This window comes from Opisthorchis viverrini (assembly GCF_000715545.1).
Source record: "Opisthorchis viverrini unplaced genomic scaffold opera_v5_24, whole genome shotgun sequence".
NCBI lineage: Eukaryota > Metazoa > Platyhelminthes > Trematoda > Opisthorchiida > Opisthorchiidae > Opisthorchis > Opisthorchis viverrini.
Window position 1 is genome coordinate 1,706,122 of NW_008751680.1, and position 21,178 is coordinate 1,727,299.

Genomic DNA, 21,178 nt, shown 5'->3' on the forward strand with positions numbered 1-21,178 from the left:
GTCTCAGCCATTACGCATGACCCTACAAAAAACTAGGTAGCAAAATTGGTCGCCAGAAATAAATAATTCCAAAATTCGCATCATGTGATTATCACTTAAAACACCGGTTGTGTCCAAGCGCATGAACCGAGACTATGCGAATGAGAGGTACACGGAAATTACGCAAATGGGAAAAGGTTACCTAAGGTTACCCTAGGTTACCGTAATTAGGATGGGACGCACAACGTACGAAGCAGAAGGCAAAAACTGCGAACGGCATGTTGAATTTTGCAGTGAGCACTGTCAACGAAAACATTGGGTAGATAGTTCTATTCAATCTACGGCATCCGTTCATCACACAGTATTCCCCACTCTATATACCCTACTCTCCCAAAGGCGGTCGTCGAAGAGAAGTAGTCATCTCGAACCACAGCAGTATTCGCCATCAGTCACAACCTAGTTTCCGATTTTCCCTAAAAGAAAAGAATCTCCCGGAAAGGCCAAAGTACATGTCCCTCTGTGAATTTTTTTCCTTTGGGAGATGGAAGGAAGCTGAAATTGGAGGTGTACTCTTGACGGAGATCACTGCACAAACGTCAGTCGAACCTGCGCTTAAGCAGAACAAGAAAACGCTTAGACAACCATAAATTATTCCCATACTTACATGAAAATATACCGCTCCATACAAAGCATGTGTGTACTGGTGCACCAATCCTAGGCGACACAATGCCGCCAACACGTTCACCAACGCCTCCACAAGCGAGTTGGACGACACTGTCGATGGGCAACCTTCATTCGATGTCCTGCGTTCAGTCAGCTCGCAAAGAATGGCTGGATTCGGTTGTACAGCCAAAATGCGAGTATAGTGCTTGGCTAAACACAGTGCAAACGCTCCATACTGCATAATCCGATATTCGTCTATCCCAACATGCGTGAGTGCAGAGGAAGGACCCTGACGAGCAACCGCCGATAACACAGGCATCACACTGTTATGAACCCCGAGCCACGCAGTTAAGTCAGCTTTGGAAAGCTGACTTGTGATGTTGAAAAATATTTTCCTAACGGAAAAGTAAAGTTCACAGGTAATTTATGAGATTCCGGGAAAGTGAAGAGAAACAAGTAAGGACAGAAACTGTCCACGTTCAAAGTAGGCAAATCGGTATTTTCAACAATAACTACAATTCTCGTCACCGTACCACCGCAGTACATTGGGATAAGCCCAGTGAGATCAAAGCGACAGTGAATCGTTGTACATAGTTCAAACCTCAACGTATGCACAAGCGTGAAATCTTCATATAAAAAAACAAGGAATCTATTTGTGAGCTACTCAAAAGATTTTGAACAGATTAAGTGAACCAACGCACCCAACGATAGCAGGTGTGAAGTGTGGAAGATTCGAGTGAACCAGTGTCAGAAGCGAATGCACGTGAACAGCATCGACCAGATCCCAACGCATATGGTAGCTCAAGTGGGTCACCAGGTCAACCACAGCTGAAACACAAATAACATTATAGGAACAAGAGATTACAAAACGAATATCGGACGTATGGAATACCTTGAAACCGGTAAGGGTGTAACAAAGATGAAAACCGGCCCATCACAGCACCCTCGTAGTGCACAAGTTTCTTGAAACCCAGAAGAAGCAGGAGGACTGATATACCACTATGCTGTTTAAGCCCAACAAATAGTAACTCAGAAGCCACAGGCAGGTTCAAACGAAACAACACTTGGTCAAGTGTTCGTTACTAAAGTCCTAAGGAGTCGAGAACTTAATAAGGGTATCTGTCGGTATATAAACTGAACGAACTCAAAAGGATGCAAATGTTAAGCATTCTGACCTTATTTCGATGGAAGAAACAGTTCTCACTTTTGCATATACGTTACCAAAGGATGTACTACTGATATCAAAGATAACGAAATAACTAAGGAGTAGCATCTACACCTGAAGAGTTTGTTCTGCACCGACGGCGCAGCCCACTGGTCGCTGATCCCAGCCCAGTAAGCAAACGTCAGTTCTAGCTCCAGGTGACTGTTTTCACGTAGTAGTAACTACAACCCTTTATGGAATGAAGAACCCTAGATTGCCGTCTACATGAGAAAAGACAACACTGGAGAGCTAGGCGGAAAAGACACTTTACCCTACAACGGTCAGAAGGATGAAAACAACGTCTTGGTAGAACTGGGCGTTGTCAAACGACGCACCAAGTATCAGGAGCAGCCATGGAATTTTGTGAATTGCGGGACCTGTGCCGCAACTATGCGTAAATGACGCCGTGAACATTATTTGCATCGATCCCCAGGGAACCAGTCTACTCTTGCAGAGTAATTGGTTTCACCAAAGCACTGTTGTTTTTGACGAAATATGACAAATCCTGAGGTAGGCGCTTGTAATAGTCACATTTCGCGGTTGAAACTGAGTGCGGGAATTCCCCGCTGTTATTGTCTTGGACCTAACTTTTCAGACTTCACGACAGCTACCCGATTTTCGGCACCTGCCCTTGACTATGCCATGCCAAAAAGACCAAGCTACATTAGGCTGTTAACATGAATCACTTATGTCAAACGGGCCTTTAATCAGTTTGGATAGCAATGCGACTACGACAAAACAAATAACTGAAATGAACAGTTAGTCAAACATCTAACAGACTCACCCTCGGAAGCACCTTCTACGTTGCGCTCTTCTAGCATAAGATCGATCAACTCGATTTGTTCGGCCAAACTGTAACAGGAAGGAATTGCCAAGGCGCTTGGATCTTTCATAGTCAGGTGTGAACTACCTCCGGTACACCGATTATGCTCGCAGTACACTGAGGGTGACCCAGAACAAACAGCCAAGCAGCAAACAATTTTTGCCGATAAATGGGACAGCAGTTGGGCTGTGTGCTTCGGTAGTGCCACTCCACGCAAATTCCTCAAAAGTTCACGCATAAATTCGCAGGCTATCCTCAGGCAATAGTCATTCTGTCTATCGGATTCCAAACCCAGAAGTATAGGGTGCATCCAAAATAGAATATGAGCACCGGAGTTGGAGTGGAGAGAGGTGAATGGTAAAAACAATTTGGTTAACTCGTCCACTGGAAGGGTGTTCGTGTGGCATGACCATGCAATAAGTGAGCAGACCAACTTCAAAGCCGGTCCACCTAAACTGCAGAAAGCTGCTGCAGATGAGTTCCTGAAGTGAGACTGAAAAATGAAATCAAAAGCGCACGAAGCGAAAATCAAAACAGTCCGGAGAGAACAGGCAGCAATATGCCTAGTTTTAACATTTAAGGTGATAGGAAGTGTAAATAAACAGAAAACTTGCCCATATATGTACAACTATATAAGTACCGGTTACAGAATCAAATTTCCTCGGGATAATAAGCTGTAAACTTGTGACAATTAAGAACAAGCATGAAACAGACGTACAGTGCCTCTTGACTTCTTAGTACAAAGTGATGTGACCTGCATAATGAAAGATAGATTCGAAACCTCAAGTCTCTTCACTAATTAAAAAACGGACAACCTGCTAGAGCGTTAAACTTCACAAGCCCCATGAGTCTCTCTTGAGGAAGCTTGAGGAGCCAGTCAATAGGAGATCACGTGATGTGAACCTCCCACCAACAGGGTGAGTGGGGTGTGAATCCAGCGCACGGCCGACCAGCCACATGAAAACATGGAATGGTACACGCGCGAATTTTCCTTGAACAAACAGAACAGTCAGTTTCTCTATTCCTGTGTTCTCCGTGACATTCATTTTTGAACGTGCCTAGATATTGGTAACTGAATTTTGTCATTGAAGTATCACGATCGTCATCCAAACAGCGCGAAACCAGTGTTCCACAACTATGCTTTGCTGCCGTACAACCACAATTTATTTGGAAGCCAGTTCCGTTGGCATTCAAAAAGTATGTTGACATCTGGAATGCGATCAAGCCAGAAAGTCAATGTGCTAGTAGGGACCACTTTAAATTCACCACTAAATTCCCTTCGTTGTTCGTGTGTTGCTGCCCCATACTTCCGGGTTTGAGAACGGAGTTCCTCAGTTTTATCATGAGGTTCTTTCACTTGCTGTCCAAGACGGTCACCGTCACCATCATCATTATCATCATCGTCATCAGAGACAACAACGGCAGTGGTGACACTGATGCTTCACTGCCATACAACCATAAAGTTTATCTGATTGCATTTGAAGCCTTAGAATGAAGAAAGTAAAAGAGTGGGTGAGAGAGGAGGTCTAGAGCTTGCCTATCGCAAACATTCTGAGGTACCTACACAAGCGCTCAATCGGACAATCCGGAAGGAAAATGACAGCACGAACGCCACTGACATCCACCAGCCGCCATTTCTTACAGTGTCTCCAGCCAAGCATAGTTCGGAGTCATTGCGTCATTCTGGAAGGCGCACAGCACCAAAAACACCAAAACTCTTCGTAGTCCCTTTCACGCTCTTGTGTCAAGCCATACTTTGTCCACCTCGCGGTTTGCATCATTCTTAAGGAAGCATGGGGAACCAAACTCGTCTCGGAAGACGGTGTTTTGGCATGCGTACCACGTGTCCAAGCAAACGAAGTTGATGGTGCTGGATGTTTACCGCGATTGAATTACCTGCTGCATAATCGAATACCCGCTTTCTAATCACTCCGTTACCAATCCGTTGGCGCCATCCAAGACCAGCAACGCTTCTGTGGCATTGGTGGCCAAAAGCTGGAAGACAACTCACATCATCTGTCCACAGAGAAAACGACTCGGAGTTACACAACAACACAGCCCTTTACTGTGTAGTCTGATACACGCGACTTTTAACACTCACTGATATGCCTCTTTGACGCCCCAAGTGACGCAGATTAGCAAACTTGATTCGAGCCTTTGAGATTATTGCAGTCTTCATGAGACATTTCCGTCAGCGATAACTACCGAGAAATGTGTAATTCTCCAAAATCTCCAATGATTCTCCTTGAAGCATAAGGCGTATGTTCAGAGACTGCACGTTCCGAAATGTAACGTTGCAACAATTTTGCAACTTTGTAACAACTAACCAGGTGTGTTAACAGTGTTCTGATACGTATCACCGCATGAGGTCCTTACAAGTGTTGGCTGGCTTTGCAGTCGTGTCACATACAGGTTTTGATGGATCTGTTAGTAACAGGATCTGGACGGGTTGCACGTCCGCTTATTGTCAAGGCAAACACGGATATCTTGTCATGTTGAAAAATCCTCGACCAGCAATCTGAAAGGATTCAAAACTGTTATGTTACAGCCCATTCCATTGTGCTTCACCAGCGGTAGTGTTAACCTTGATAGCCATACTCATGAGTGATGCAAGTTCACAATAGATGAACAGACATGCTTTATGGGGAACCGGTAATTGGTCAGTGGTCGTCTGAATGGGAATCCGCGCTTACAGGAGTAGTATAGATAAATTCCAACAAGAAATCAACCCGCTGAACAGTGTTTCTCTAATTTTCAACCGGCTAGGTAAGCCTTCTTATCTTCATGCTCCGATATGATTCGAACCACGGGAAATCGCCAGAGGGCTCCAGCTATTTGCGAACATCATGGTACTCCTGGACTGAGTAGTTATATTCCGATTACGGTAAGATTCAGTCCAATCACAATAAGCATGCCTCACAACTAGGGACCGCTCAGCGCTGAAGCTCAAAACAGATTAACAAGGAAAAAACAGCATTGTTCACCGGGAGCAAAACCCTTGTTAGTGTTGAGCAAACGTTTTAATACCAGGTGAATGCGTCCGAAGAAAGAACGCGAAAATACGTCTTTACTAAGCTTTTTCAAGCATCACGTTCGTGAAATCACCGTGGAATGTTGGTGTCTTAAAGCAAAATAATAGCGAAAACTGCACGAAGATACACCAAAAACCAGAGAATTTGAAATTCGGAACTCACACAAGCCTCCACATTGAACTCGGTTACCCAATTGACGAGTGCCATGAGAAGCGTCTCATCCAGGACATTTTCGTTTGACAATACTGGAAAATCACAGAGTAATGTTGCCACAAATTGTCAACAACGTGGAAAATTCTTAATTCGCTTCATCAATGACTGTTTTACAGAGGTTAAGAAGAAAGGAAAACTTTTAGTGCACTACCACCGCTTGGAACATATAGACCAATCTGCAGCCAAACCCCTAGGTCTATGTAGAAACCGTTGGAAAATTAAGGTTGGTTTGAATCATTTATCATGCTAATAAACCTCTGAGCTGTTGTAAAGTAGCTAATTTTGACCACAATAACGGTAAAGCCACAGGGAGTACAGTTGTTTTCATTAATTACGTACCTTGAACAGCCCTCAAGCAATTCGTGACAAACCGCAAACCAGCGTAGGTTTCAATCAAATCTTCGATCCGACAACTCTCGGAATCGCCACCAGAGAATAGTGCACCAGGGCTTGGTAGCAACAGCACTGTGTGCTTCAACGCCTGCACAGTTTTTGATAGCAAAATTTCGTGTAGGCTGCAAGATTAACGAAGAGATGAGGGGCGAGAAGCAACTTGAAAAACACGAACAAATTTGGTCATTTAACAAATTAATGTGAGGATCGCAAGCGTAGGGTAGCGAATAGTTTGTTATGGGGTTGCCGCATGTGTGTGTTATTCATAAGCTAATACCACTAAGTATCAATATGTTGATTTCAGTTGCCATGCATACACCTCTTAAAAACAACGGTCGTTACGTGGGCCTGCATGTGCGCTTACCACAATGGATCTATAGATTGCAAAGATCAAACAGGGATGGTTACGAGAAAACATAGGTCATGAATGGTCTTCCTGTATACAAACACATCCTGGGTTACTTTTAGTTTATTTATGTCAGATGGGCCTTGGTAAGACCTTTATGATTTCACAGGATCCCGTTAACGCTGACGACATATAGTAGGCTTTGTCTTGGCATTTGAAAACGTTTGAATTTCCAAATCCTTATATTCTGGGGTCATTAAACTGGGTATCACCAAATAAAAGAAGTACGACGTCAGCAGTGTGTGCTCGTGTGAGAAGTAGGCATTTGTACCCGTTCTGGGCAACTGGTAGCAACCAATTTATGTGGTATGCGAGATATATCAGGTTGAGGTAGTGAAATTCCCAAGAGGACCGTCTTTCTTTGCAAGGATCGCACACTAAAAAGTGCCTTACGGGGAGTGATATTACGTAGTCTTCAAAGGAATAGCCTTTATTCAGAGGGGTGCCTCTTGAGCGCATTAGTCTAACAATTCAATTCGCTTTCTAACAGTCTCCATCCTAATGCTTATATTTTATATTTAGATATATTTACAACTTCGCATGAAATAGCGAATGTATCATACACGTTGTATGCATTGTACATGATATGACTATAGGTTACACATTATATAGTATCATATATTTATAATATATACAAAAATTAAGGGTGATGGTGTTGAACTAGAAAGTTTGAGAACTAGTGGCCCACACGGAAATTCAGAACTTGCGCGATGAACGAACGTGTTAGGTAGCCGAACGTCGAACTTTGTTGTGTTTCCCATATGAGGTTTGATTTTTTGTAGGTATCCATAATATCAGGAATCCACATTCATGTAAACTAGCAAAACGGACTGTGGTTTGACCACACACTCATAGATAATGGGGAAAGAAAGTGCATCCCTTCGGGACAGTAACCTCCTTTTGGAGGGGTCTATGTTCGAAGAATTCCTGTAGTAACTAAGGCTGCTGAAAGTCACGCTTGAAAACCTCAACAATGTTGAACAAAACTTGTGTATACCACAGGTAGTCATGTGTTTGCTTGAAAGCTTTATGTAGGGAGACCTACAATACCAATTTTGTTGGAGGTAGGTTGCTTCTCAGTGACATCTACGGTGACCTTTGTTGGGAAGGTGTTCTCTCAGAAGTTACCAATTCCAAGCCAAATACCATGAGCCGAGAGTGAAACGGCATCAGCTGAAGGGCAATCTCCCCTTTTGGGGGGGACTAGTATATCCACCTGTGAATTCGACCTCAGTTCACTTGACTCATAAAGAGATCGTGATCAAGGGTTCTCCATTCAAGACAAGTGAAGACACGACAAGCAATGGTCAGGTTTTACTCGAATACGTCTCATTGCCTGCTTTCGGTTTTGGTAACAGAAAAGTAAAGCATTTCGGTCCTTGCTTCCTTATGGCTTCATTTCGGACCGACCTTGAAGCAGACACTAAGACTCGATTTGAGTGCATCAGAATGGTATATCTTGGTGGAGTGCAGAGCATAAAGACTATGTATATAGAATGTGTAGAGTAAGCCTACATATAACGAGGGTACGATAACGTAAGGGGCGCTTCGGTTGTCCCTGAAGGAGGACAGAGAATTTTACAAGACGTCCCGACTGACAGGGAGGTTCAATGTGAGTGGTCTCTCTTCGGGAGGGGTGACGCTGATTGCCATTCAGGGTATGAAACTAAGGCTCTCCTGTAATGCAATAAAATCGGGACTGGGGCAACACATTTGCTTGTTGGATGGATACGTTCCAGGAAGATGTATTTATCTTGACTTAACGTAAGTTTCGACTAGGTTTGGTACTTACTTTGTCAGCGACTTCAAACTGCTACATAACCCACCCCATAAACGACTGAGACGGAACCATGCATCGCGGCGGGTTGTGAACGACAATGGTGCCGTTGATGATGGAAGTACTAACGCCGTGAAAAATTCTTGCCAATCGAATAGGTCCGAACCGCACAGCCTTGAACTCAAGTGAGATTCAATCTAGGAGTGGTAGGGAGAGAAAGACACATAAGGCGCCCCATTTAAAGTGCATCAACACTTATCAGCAGTTGCTGCAAGGTCGAGGGACAAAACAGAATTGTCTTCAACCTCGTTACAAACGAGACCAAAGGACGATTAAGTAGCATGTAACCCAAAAAACTTTGGAAAATCACCCTTGAGGCACAGGTGGCTGACAAGTAGTGGTGTCCACTGATTCTCAAATAATCCGTCCAAATATTACCATAGGTTTTCCTTGTGGCAAGGCTACCATTCGACCAAGGTCTACTCAGTTCCTTTGGGCAACTGACGGTTTAGTGGTTAAAATTCAAATGGTCCCATGAGCAGTCATAAGGCAATCCATGTTTTCCGCGATCAATTCTAATTAGGCAGAAGCATGCACCCCACTAATGTTCAAATTCTTGCACATTTTGGGTCACTCAAGCGATAACACCAATGGTTAGTAATAAAAAGGCATTTGGGTGTGACACCCATTCGGTGCACGGATCCCATGAGATAGTGCTAGATTGCCCAAGCCCAGACAGGAGCAGTCGGGATGCGGAGATTGGTTTCGAACCACAAGCCTTCCTATCAATAAGTTCGCGCCTTGATCGCTGAGCTATCTAGTGGATTCACAGAAAGTTGCTGTATAGCGTACTGGTCTTAACAGTAAGAAGGTTGGACCTGGGGAAGAACGAGAAAAAACCTTGTTTGCCTGATAAACCAAATGAATATTTGTCATACATTGAGAGGCGACTCACCTCGAAACATGGTATGTCTCCCAGTACCCACAGCAAAGGACTTCACCTGACAGCAAACAGGCAGGTGATGAACTGACAAGTAAAGAACTTGACGGAAAGGCAAGGGGAGAATCATAAACCATTTTATCAGCCTTTTAGCTACGTTCGTAGCTTTCTGCGGTAAAGTCTGAGAAGCCTCAAAATCCCTTCATTACATAAAAGCACGTCGCAACAAAGCATCGGATGGAAATGCCAGGGAACGTAACCAAAAGAAATACAAGAATTAGTTGACATTTACACACCGACGTGAACCATGGATGTCTAGTTCGAAAGTGTTATCTCTCGTAGCTAAGACCATCTAAACTACGCACCTCGAGAAAGCCCAGAAGATAGGGCAAGAACTTACTCCCCGAAAGGTCCACAGTTTGAACCTAAACCTGAAGTATCGACTGCTTCTGTCTAGGCTTGAGAAACTTGTCAGAATCTCAGTCCTAGTGCTTCCTTCGGGTGGCAGCTAGACACCGATCATTACTTCTACGCATCAACTCGTACCTAGGTTTTGGTAAATAATCACACTTACTTTGCACTCCAGATTCTCCAGATTGAAAATAAATTCTGGATTCAAAGTTGGTGGCCTCTCCAGGACTAAGTTGGCCCAACTGAAAGGCAGTAAACATTGGGAAGCCAAGGACCGAGCGGATAATGGCGGGGGTGATTGTTTCGGTTTTGCAGAATGTTCATTTGTCGGCCGATTTAGGACGGTTGAATAATGGAGCAATGCATAGTGCAAGGCACTATGCTCCGTTCTAATGACCCAGGTTGCCTCCAGTAAGTGTTCACAAACCTAGCGAGAAAAAGTCATGCATGTTATAATAAATAGACGAAAAGTGAGCCTGGCAGATGCATAACTTCTCTATTGGAAAGCACTAAAAAACGTCATGTTCCACGCCAGATTTACCCACATACTGGTAGCTCTCACCTGCTTCAAGTCAGTATTGTACCACACGGACAAGTCCAATGAGCTAGTAGGTAGTTCAGAATTAGCCGAACTTCGTTGCTCCTTGTCAGCAAGCCAACCCAGTCCCCGAGCAACCAACTGTTCAATGGAAGCAATTTCATCTGGTGGTACTTCACCCGGAGGTAATCCAAGACATCCTGTATGCCAGTCGTTTAGAAACCGGAGCAAAAGGGCCGTCGCATCTGCGAAGTTGTTTGCAATGGAGGTGACCATATCAGATGAAAACTGAAGACTCTGGAACCACGCAGTAGACTGTAGAATGGCTTCATAAGCTCTCTAGGAACAAGAGTACGTTAAGCCTCTCATCAGTAAAGAATACATGTGGAATCTGCGATCAATATTTTGCAAATATTCGAGTGTTGAAATAGATCTGGTAAATGGAACCCGAATGACCTCCGAATCTAAACAGCTTTCAATCAAACCAAACCACGTTACACATGACTAAGCTCTAGCAAAGTAACCAAGCTAACCGGCACAACAGAACAACTTTACGAAAACCATGATAGTCCTTGGCTACTTTTTCACTTGAAGCCAAACATGCATCTATCTTGCTCTCCAGACTGGTTCCACCCAGCTACGAAGCCAATACCAATTTCGTATAACAAGATCACAAGACTGTTGTATGTTGGTCAATTCAAATATCAAAGTCATACACCATCTAATTTGGACACCGTATTTTATCAAGACAAGCATACCAGCTGTCGGACACAGTCGCATCCACATCCTTCAAACAAACCCGATTCTGGTGGTTTACTTGGATGCTGGCTCTCCCCCTAGCATTTACAGGAACAGAAATCAGTGAGTTTGAAGTGGGAAACCACGTGTTGTTTGATATTCCGGCCGAGCAGGATGAGACTCATTTCGTTTACTCAACATAGAACATTGAAATTGACAACATTATGCAGAGATTGGTAGTAGAGCAGTGTCACGACCAGACTCTTAACTGCAGTTGGCTGTTTTAAGGACATTTTTAATAAACATTTCGTCACGTAATTGTGGGAATCATCCACAAGGCACATCTCACGAAACTCAGTCCTGAACCCGTGAACTCGCTCCCAGTAGCTTGAGAACTTAACCGTTCGACAGCGAACTGCTGATAAGGCTGATTATCTCTCAGTTAGACATGATATAGCGCCACTCATCCTTCAATCACGGAAGTCATATCACTTGGTCACGGGTTGATCGGCACTTAAGATGGAAGTTCCATTCCTCGGTAGAATTTCATTCTTATTCTGAGGTGGTTGTAGGATGGTGGGATACGTCGTAGGATTTCCGTGGGGTGCGCACCGCTAATTACTCCCAATAAGAGTGAGACAGCCGTACAGTGCTTTCCAGTTTTTCAGCACAGATTGGCTCTACTTACAGGATGAACTCTTCATTAAAAATCACCAAGGATGGTCAGTTTGGATGAACAGTTGTAAACTGGGGGGTTCGCGTCCATAAATCTGATCAGCTCATTTCCAGTCTGAAATCCACTAAAGCTCACGCAGTGGACTAAGTCATTAGTAAAAGCGACGGGAAAAGCTTATCATATATTGCTTTAGACCCTGCGGAGTGGTGGCAAATACTGAGGCACGCAGAATACCCATAATCCAGAGAACAATTGGTAAAATAATCTCCCAGAAAGGACTCCCCTGGAGAAATCCCAACATCCCAGTCTACATTAGAATTCATCGTACCCAACTGTTTCGTGAGTAGACCCCTAAGGAGGGTTACTTCTCTCAACAAGCTGGACGACTATTCCTTTTGGTCTCACTTGGAGGGAATCACCAGCACCCAGTAACCTAACTAAGGTTACTCCCACTGAAATGGGCACTTACTGTTGTGTAGCAGCCATAGCATTTATAGCTACCGCTACTGCAAACCGTCTTATCATCGTTATCATCATCATCAGCAGCAGCAGCAACATATCTTGAAGAGTCTCCAACCGGGCACAGGGGAGATCGCGCGAACCCCACTCTGGAAGGTGAGCTGCACCGACAGCACCCAGACTTTTCGTAATCTCTTTCATACCCCTCTGCTAGGTGGACCACCTGTCTCCTTGCACCGCTCTGAAGTGAGCAGAGAAAGCGGCACCGTCTTCAGTAAATGATGGTTCGGCGTGCGCGATACACGGCCTAACCAAGGTAGCTTCTGTGGTTGGACACAGTCTTCAATGGAAGTCCCCGTTGCACAACCGAACACTCGCTTTCTAATTATCTAGAGGATTTGTTGCCACCACTATGCACAAGCTATGGTTGAGATGACGGGTGTCGAAGACTTGAAGACGTCTCAGTTCCGCTGCTCGCGGAGACCACGTCTCACAACCATACAACAAAACAGCCCGTACTATAACCTGATGCGCACACGTCCCTTAGGATTCAAGGATATACCGTTTTAGCGCCATAGGTGCCTCAAACTAGCAAACGCGCCCCGAGGCTTGGAAGCTCGTGCACCTCATCCGTCAACAATCGCAGCTTATCGCAGGTTTTCGTCAGTGACTAGTTGGACGCCGGACATTAAGGCGTTCCACGCACCGACGTTATGAGAAATCAGAGTGGATGGCTACGTCCGGAGGCAACGGCTAGTATCACTGAAAGATGCTTCAAAAGGTGGGGGGTTGGAGGGGATTGGAGGTATTGGATGTTCCATCTGCCAGGGGAGTACTATCTCAGACAGTGCGCTACCGAAGAGGAATACCGTAAGATTCAGACGACACAAAAAGATTATCCTTGTGAACAGCGAACTGTATCAGCTTCTTTACTTAGAAAACGAAAACAAACAGCGCTACGATACATCCATTTGAAAGCTACTCGCAAATTTGTCAACACGCATACATGTAAACGAAAAGTGTGACAAGTATGATACAACCTTTGGGACGGTGACTGACTTCATTGTTAGCAGAGGTAACACAGGTACCTACCTGTTTGCTCGGTATATCGCAAAGTTCGATCGTCACATCAAACAGATGAAAAGCATCCACAACCAAATCCGGGGAATATGTTTGAAAACCAGGAAGGACTGAGGATATGGCATGGCTGTAAAAAGGATGGATTTAAAATAACAAAAGTAAGACAAACCACAAGACAGTGGTCAAATGATACGATCCGTTCAGATCAACCGAACGAATTGCTTCACATCGTAAGAGCAGGCCATCGTTCTACAAAGAGGAATAGGTCAAGTCACGCCTGCTTGTGTACCGTCGTGTGGCTGGACACAGATATTTTTGATTCGACAAAGCTGAAAGTGTCAAGGACGAGTTCAAAGGCATCTTGTTCGGATTCATCGAACTGATCCAGAGCAAGCAAAATGGCTGAAATTGCAGAATAAACATGTAATGAGTTGGCGCGACTATTAATCAACATGTGGTGATGAGCTCTACATGAGCCGAAAGTGATAAGGTCAGATGAGTTCAAATGTTCACATCCCATCGCGATGAAGTTTCGGAGTAGGTTTCTCACCATTCGTTTGCATATGCTATCTGAATTATACACGGATAACCTTAAGTTCTTATATTCCGGTCATAGAGATGGCTGAACTGCCTAAGAAAAGTTTGGGTTGACTAGACATAAAAGCGTTGAACGTCTGATAACAGACAGAATATGAAGTCTCCCCTTCCCTAATTTGTTCCCAGATTGTTTTTTAATCGTTTAGGAAGCTCCACCCCTCTTTAGGCCAACATGTGATCGGCTTCTTTTCGGTTACAGTGACGTTGATTGTCTGGGTGAAGTGATGCGCCGCCCGCAGGGTCTTCGTTACCATAAGTAAACCATGAATAAGAATCAAAAATTGGAAGTTAGTAAAAACGTAGACAGACAACTATTCACACAGTAGTGTATCAGTCTGATGAAGCTCTCGCCAAATAATTTAAATTCGTAAATCTCTCAGGCTCAAGACAAACGAACCTTTAGAACAATGATACAGCAACCGGTCCCTCAACAGACGACAGTATCAGAGATTGGAGCCTCGTCACAGGTGGGTCCTGTAGAGTGAATACACTAGCTACCCAAGTCGAGACTTCAACTTTGATTTATGCCGATATACCTTGTCTCGAAAAACGTACCTGTATCGGTTGAATGAATTCTTCGACTAAATCAATCACGCGATTGATCAGCCTGATTAGACAGTTGTGCTCAAAGTGATACAGTGTTAAAACTGCCCATTAAGCGACTACGGATGGTGGTGCATCCAAGTCTACCATAACACAAGTATTAAGCATCTTTTGATAGTTGGCAAGAAAAGGCTCTATCCCATCGCTAGGATCACAACTGACGGGCAAACGTGCGATCAGCCTCAGCTTAAGATCTGTTGCTACCCATTGTATGAAGTATTCCTTCGAACATGACCTGTGCCATTTCATCCATGGACGAGAAATGTGTCAGTTTGATAGAAACATTGAAGTTCTTCCCTGTATATTAAAAAGTCGGGGTAGACGGACAGCGACTGATATTGAGTGGACTGATTCAATTGACCGCACAAGGCATGAGAACGTTCTTGAGTCTACAAACATTCGGTTCTGTCAGGTCCCAAAGAGAGCAGAACAATATTTCAAGTTTCACATAAGTTAACTTCACCGAAACTAGAGTCCATCTGAAACGGAATCTAAAAAGATCTCAAGTGATATGGCTGAACTAATAGCTGGAAATTGTTATACACACAAACGTGATATAGAGTGAATCCAACGAGTTTATACAGTAATTATCGAGGCATTGGTAGAAAGTTCGTAATGGCAGTCCCTATTAGCCACGATTTGATGCGAAGCCTCTCCTGGAGAAAGGCTGTTATGTGCTTCACCCATCCCTCCAACCAGAGAAATCAAGATATCCTTTCTTCGGATAGTTTATTTATATTTACTCCAAATCGCTCCCAGTTTTGCACTATAATTACTTCGATTTCGGGCAAATCCAACCACGTCCCGCGACCACTGAACTGAGTACCGTTGATCTTTGGGACATACAAGAAACCGTCACTTTGGCGTTTCCTCACATTCCGGAGTTTTAACATATCCTTACCGACGGGGGACGTCATTGCGGCTTCCCTTTGTAGGAAAGGTACCATAGTAGATCCAGATTCACAAACAAAATCTCCAAAGCGCAATAAACTCACTTTTGAGAATGCGAAGCAAAAGGGACGAGTGCGAAACGAATGTGTCCACACAGTGCCTTTCGAGAAGTACAAGTAGTTTTCTCATTGCGTTGCCCACGATATTCAAGTGATAAACGAAATTAGGACGACACGCGATCAACAGCAGTCGATGGAGACACCATGCACTGAAGTCTACAGTGAAACAGGTATTGATAACAATAATAGCAAAAACAGCTCAATGAAGGAGGAATAAAGAATATGTGCTCCATGAAAATATCGTAAACCTAGGAAGTATCTGTTGATCAGGTGACAGTTGGGCTGTTCCCTAAGCCTGCCAATTTGCTTGAAACGTTTAAACACCAGCTGTGGTGTGCAGTGCGCGGTGGTTATTACCCCTAGGTCTACTCCATATCTCCTAGTAGGGTAACGAACGGTTCGCAAACCAACTACCAAGCTTGAAGAACAGATCGAACGTGACCTGGTCGACAGCCAACTAGCGCAACCGTGTTATCAATTTTCCCGGCAGTGCTCCCTCCCCCTAGTGGCAGCCAACTACACGGACCGATCTTAGCTGCTACAGTCAGATTCCTGTTATGGAGAATGTCAAGTGACCATCTACCTGGTACCAAAACCTACGTCCCCACGCCACACTAACTATACCGTCTCCCCTCTCCTATAATTAACCATCAACGTCATATTCATGAATTTGAATGTGACAGCCATCAAGTTGCGTCAAACTCACGGAATACGCCTTTCTAGGGTGGTTGTTTTTTGTCATTTCCCTCTACAAACAGTTCGGGGATTTTTACAGTGACAACACGGTGAACTTACCATACAACTTTGCATACCCATCAAGCGACAGATGCTAAATCAATATAATCAGGTCTCTCCTTTGACTAAAAGAGCAGCCTAACTTTAATTGGACGTATGTAAAATCATGAGAGGATTTTATCAGATCAACTGTAGTGTTATAGAGAACAGAAATCAGAGTCATTATCTTCAAGGAAAGCATCAAGCTGATGCAGCGCACCGAATCGAAAGAACTTAACTAGGGAAACTATTAGTTTCACAACGAAAAGAACATTCGAATGTTCGACGGATGCTCTCAATTGCACGTCTGTTTAGTTTCGATGGGAAACTCAACTGAATCCAGCTGAATCTCTCTCGTTTATAGTACTTCAAAATGGTGCTTCAAATGAATGCGCTGCACTAGATTACCTCATGTTTCACTTGGTACATGCTGATACACTTTGCTAGCTAGAGCATACACCAAACTTGAACGGAATATACCTGAACATAGAGACAGCCAAGAGATAAGAGGATATGGGAAGAGACTGGAAAACGATGAATCCAATTATGGTATTCGGATGTGATCCTTCACCCTTCGGGTTATTAGCTCTTGAAACAGACTACCACAAGACGCAATAAAAGCGACTTAACTCGCTGTTTACAGAAGACATGACGCGGGTTGAACTAGCAGCTTTTTAGACCTCAATTAACCATCAAGAGGGCCTACGTCAAGTTAGAGTCCCTGGTAATTTTTGTATGCCCTTTGTAATACCTTGAACGATGGTGCATGTTGTTGATTGATACATGGATTCCGTGCATCACGACTATAGTCTACTTCTTGTGAGATTCGTTTGCAGTGGAGAGATTTCCTTCCAAGGAGAGGAGAGATGAAATGATTTCTGACCAGTTCACAAAAGCCACTCGTAACTGATACTTGCGTTTGTATTGAATCGAACCGAGCAAACGGCGGAATCACCAACAAGTTTGTCCCAGATAACCCTGAGGCTTGCGGGAGCCAATATTGGAAGAGTTTAGGTGGGAAAAACTATGACTATGACACAACAATCAGGAAAAAGAGGGTGAACAGCGAATCCTGTTAGGTGTTTGGGTCGTCCTAATTCAGAATGGCATATGTTCGGTTGTGCTTTTGACTGAGAGTGGACGAGTTGAACGGGTGACTGATGCGATTGCTTCCTAGTACATAATCAACCTAGCCACACCATTCACAGCTTTCCGTGAAGTACGTACAGGACTGCATATTAATTAACAGGGCTGCATCCTGCCGACTACAAATCTACACAAGGTTTGGCGCCGCGCAATGCATGGAAGGCATAATGGGATGAGAGCTTGAAAGTTTTTTTCCACTCCAGAATGTAACAGCTGTGCCGCCATAAAAAATCTACAGTTTCCTCCGTAGATCGCGAATAATTCAGTTGGAGGGTTACATAAACTGGTCTAGTGTGGTCCTGAAACAATCCATCGTAACATAAATTTGTGGTACAATACAACGCCAAACCGGCGTTGTATTCTCTTCATGCAGTTTGAACTGCGGTCACCAGGACCAAAATATTCAACGAAAGGTTCGTTATAGCGGAGTTTTGCTGTCCTTCAGTTTATTCATAAAATGTTTTGATAAGTGGGAGAAGCCTTTAGAAAGAAGACCCACCGAAGCGAGAGAAATCATGGAATGGATACTTCTACCCCAAAGGGAATACGTTTATCCAGTAAGTAACTTCATTTCTTAGTCACTTCTGAACTTCATCCATCCAGCTCCAATTTTTCACCTTTTAACTTGATTCCCTAGAACAATCTGAATGCGGCGGTTGTTTTCTTCGTCAGAGGCGACCTACTACATCTTAAATCACTACATCTTCAAATTTATGGTTACTTTACTCAGTCTTTCATGGGATGGTTCGAGGTCAATCGTCCTCTAGTGTGGTCTGTTATGTTTAGAAAGGATTCATCGGCGAAAAATCGGAACCGAAGGGAAGTACCCTCTCGTATAAGGGTTGCATCAAAATTACGACTCACTGTACCGCAACACCATTACCCGTGAGGTTTGTAGCCGATGATGAGTTGTGCCACAAAGGTGTCGCTAAGGTGCTACTGGATGATGTGAGCACAGACATCGCCCGTATAAAACAAAACGTACGACTATCCAAAAAATAGCCGTTTCGCTGTGATACCGTTTCGGTGCAAAGCGACTATACAACTCGGTACTATCAAGCTAGCTGCGTCTAGACATAAGGACCAAGTGAATAAAATAACCTCGACAGGAATGAATGAAACGAGCCGTACCGTGCAGTAGTTTCGGTGACAGACCCTGAGTAATATGATAGTGACGATAGGTGAACGCGCTTTCGATCCGTGAGAGTAAGGACAATAACCCGGCGTCGGGAGTGTCTCCAAGATTGTCCAAACCGCTAGAAACTTCATCCAAAACACAATAGACGTATTTGACTGCATGATGCGCATCGAAGCTGGGATGAAAGAAACCATACATTTACATTACAAAACTTGGTATTCATATTATAAACCACACGGGTAACGCGGAATGCAGTACGTCCTAGGACGCACAAGGTCACTGACCAATTTGTATGGAAAACAGAACGAGTAATCACACCACTTATACCAAACTTCTAACGGTTACTAATTTGCTCTGAAAAACCCCCACACCAAAAAGAATGAATTGACAATAAATGCGTTCTCAACCAGAACAGCTTTATTCTTCTTCTAGACCAAACATTACTTACAGAGTTGTTGGAACCCTTTCGTAATACCACCTTTCGTCCGTACTGGGACTCATTAGGTAAGCGTTTTCCCTGGGTTTTCATCGACCTTATTTCGTACACCAAACTGTACGTATACTCACTTGCACATCATCTAAGTGCAAAGAGGAGGCTCGACGGATCTTTCGTCTGTGCCAATCTTCGACTGAGGGCTATCAGGCTGCACAGAGGCCGTAACATGTTTCAGTTTGAACGACATTCGAAGTAATTCTCTTGATCCAACATTCCTTACAAGACGGCTGAAAACCTCTCTGCAGCCATCAAGTTCAAGTGCTTATTTTCTTCGTCTTGAAAGTTGACCGGAGTAAGGGCGAATTTAATTGAGCAGCTAGCAAACCCACAAGCGTTGGTATCACCCAAGATTATGGATTATTCGGGAAAATACACTAACAAAAAGTGACGTAACACCGAATTCCTTAATAAATGGACAGATTTACCAGCACACTGAACTACTCCTAGTACTCACGCGGATTCCGACGTGAAGGTCATTACTTCGTTACGAGGTGGAGCTGAAAGAAACCAGAGAATAAGTGTTATTACAATCACCGTATCATAAAACTTGCCCAGCTCTCGGATACTTCCCCAAAATTTTTTATACACTGCAGGTCCAGCGCCATCGAATGTTACAAATGAAAATAAATGTCACATTGCTGGTTGAAAAACACCAACAACGAAGAAACAATGAGACACAGGGAACCGGGATTCCAAGGGACGCACACAGATGTAAAGTATAGCCAAATCCATTTTGCTATTTCTATTGCGCACTGAAAATTTGTTCTCTCCATTTCAGCCATTGATTGATATCTCGTTGGACAATTCGCTCTTTTTAGGTTCTGGTTCATTTGAATCCGTTTCACGGACCGCTTCAGTTGTTTCTAGTAAGACTTCCTCAAGGTCGCTTGTGCTCTCGATTCCGGTGTACCTGCCAAGTTTGATTGATACATCAGTAGGTACCACAACAGATCTACTTGACCTCATTTTTGTTCCTCTCCCTATTTTTATTCCACAGAGACAGTGCTCGTAAGCCCGGCTAATTTACAGCAAGAAGGTAGTGTTGCATGGATCCGCGTGGTGTCTTGCTGACGACGGTGGAACTTCTATGTGGGTCCCTGGATTCTATGGTATATCAAAAGGTACGGTAGCTTGAGATAGTCCTTCATTGAAACAAAGGAGGATTAGTACAATCCTATTTATATGGTTATCGCAGAATATTCCGCAATGCCATGCTAGAATCTTCTGTTGTATATTTACTCTGTTCTTTCCTGTCACCACTTGTGGAAAGATCTAGAAGAACAAGACCGAAATCTCCAACAGTTTCTCGTCCTATCACAAAGGTACACCCTCCAGATAGATCACGATAAAAGCACAACTTCCACCACTGAACTCAGACTCCCTGGCTATGAAATTATGGGAGGCATAATCAAACAGACCCATAACGTTTCAGAGCTATCAGTTCTGAAGAACATGAAGTCTCAACAACGTGTATTTGGCTTGTTCGCGTACTGTTCTCGTGGGACAAGCCATTTAACTGACAAAATCTACCCAATCACCCACTATGCAACGTTCCCAGTTCCTGAGCCTCCTGCAAAAGCTTTTAAAATTCTCAAAAGAGAGTTGATGGATGCAGGGGTGGTCACTGTCGATCCGATAATACATCTGATGTTCGAAAACGATGCATCTGATACTGCAGTTCCCACTACACTCAACCAAGATGGTCGTCCAGCTGTAGCATTATTTCGGTGCCTAGCTGCCATGCCACACGAATGAGGCACGAGGGATGGGATACTGTCAGGTTGCCCAAGCCTAGGCAGGGGAAGTCGAGAGGCAGAGGTCGGGTTCGAACCACAGACCTTCCGGTCAGTAAATTCGCGCTCTAACCACTTGGTCCATCCCACCAAAGATGGTACCAAGATGGTAGACCGGTCTCATTCTTTTCACATATATTGTCTACCAGCGAAAAACATTACTCCGTTATTGAGAAAGAAGCGTGTGCAATTGTCGAAGCAGTGCGCAAATGAAATCATTACCTACCCGCGACCCATTTCAATATTGTAACCGATCAGCGGTCTGTTGCGTTCATGTATCCAACGCAAC

The 21,178-nt window shown here is 43.9% G+C and overlaps 2 protein-coding genes across 2 annotated transcripts in view; both read right to left on the reverse strand.

Moving 5' to 3' along the window:
* The window catches only part of T265_02097 (hypothetical protein), a gene marked incomplete at both ends in the record, with an annotated part of 59,774 nt that extends 55,444 nt beyond the window's left edge, over positions 1 to 4,330 (reverse strand). The window contains 4 exons of the mRNA XM_009166256.1: positions 644 to 1,037; positions 1,344 to 1,470; positions 2,631 to 3,119; positions 4,234 to 4,330. Coding sequence (XP_009164520.1) covers positions 644 to 1,037; positions 1,344 to 1,470; positions 2,631 to 3,119; positions 4,234 to 4,330 — 1,107 coding nt within the window. The remainder of the gene's footprint in view (positions 1 to 643; positions 1,038 to 1,343; positions 1,471 to 2,630; positions 3,120 to 4,233) is intronic.
* Positions 4,331 to 4,870: 540 nt separating this feature from the next.
* T265_02098 (hypothetical protein) lies at positions 4,871 to 18,798 on the reverse strand (the record flags this gene model as incomplete). Its single annotated transcript, XM_009166257.1, has 8 exons — positions 4,871 to 4,941; positions 6,254 to 6,429; positions 8,506 to 8,687; positions 10,005 to 10,268; positions 10,404 to 10,718; positions 13,345 to 13,442; positions 15,528 to 15,698; positions 18,594 to 18,798. The coding sequence occupies 8 exons, from the start codon at positions 18,796 to 18,798 to the stop codon at positions 4,871 to 4,873; spliced, it is 1,482 nt and encodes a 493-aa protein (XP_009164521.1).
* Positions 18,799 to 21,178: the final 2,380 nt, after the last annotated feature.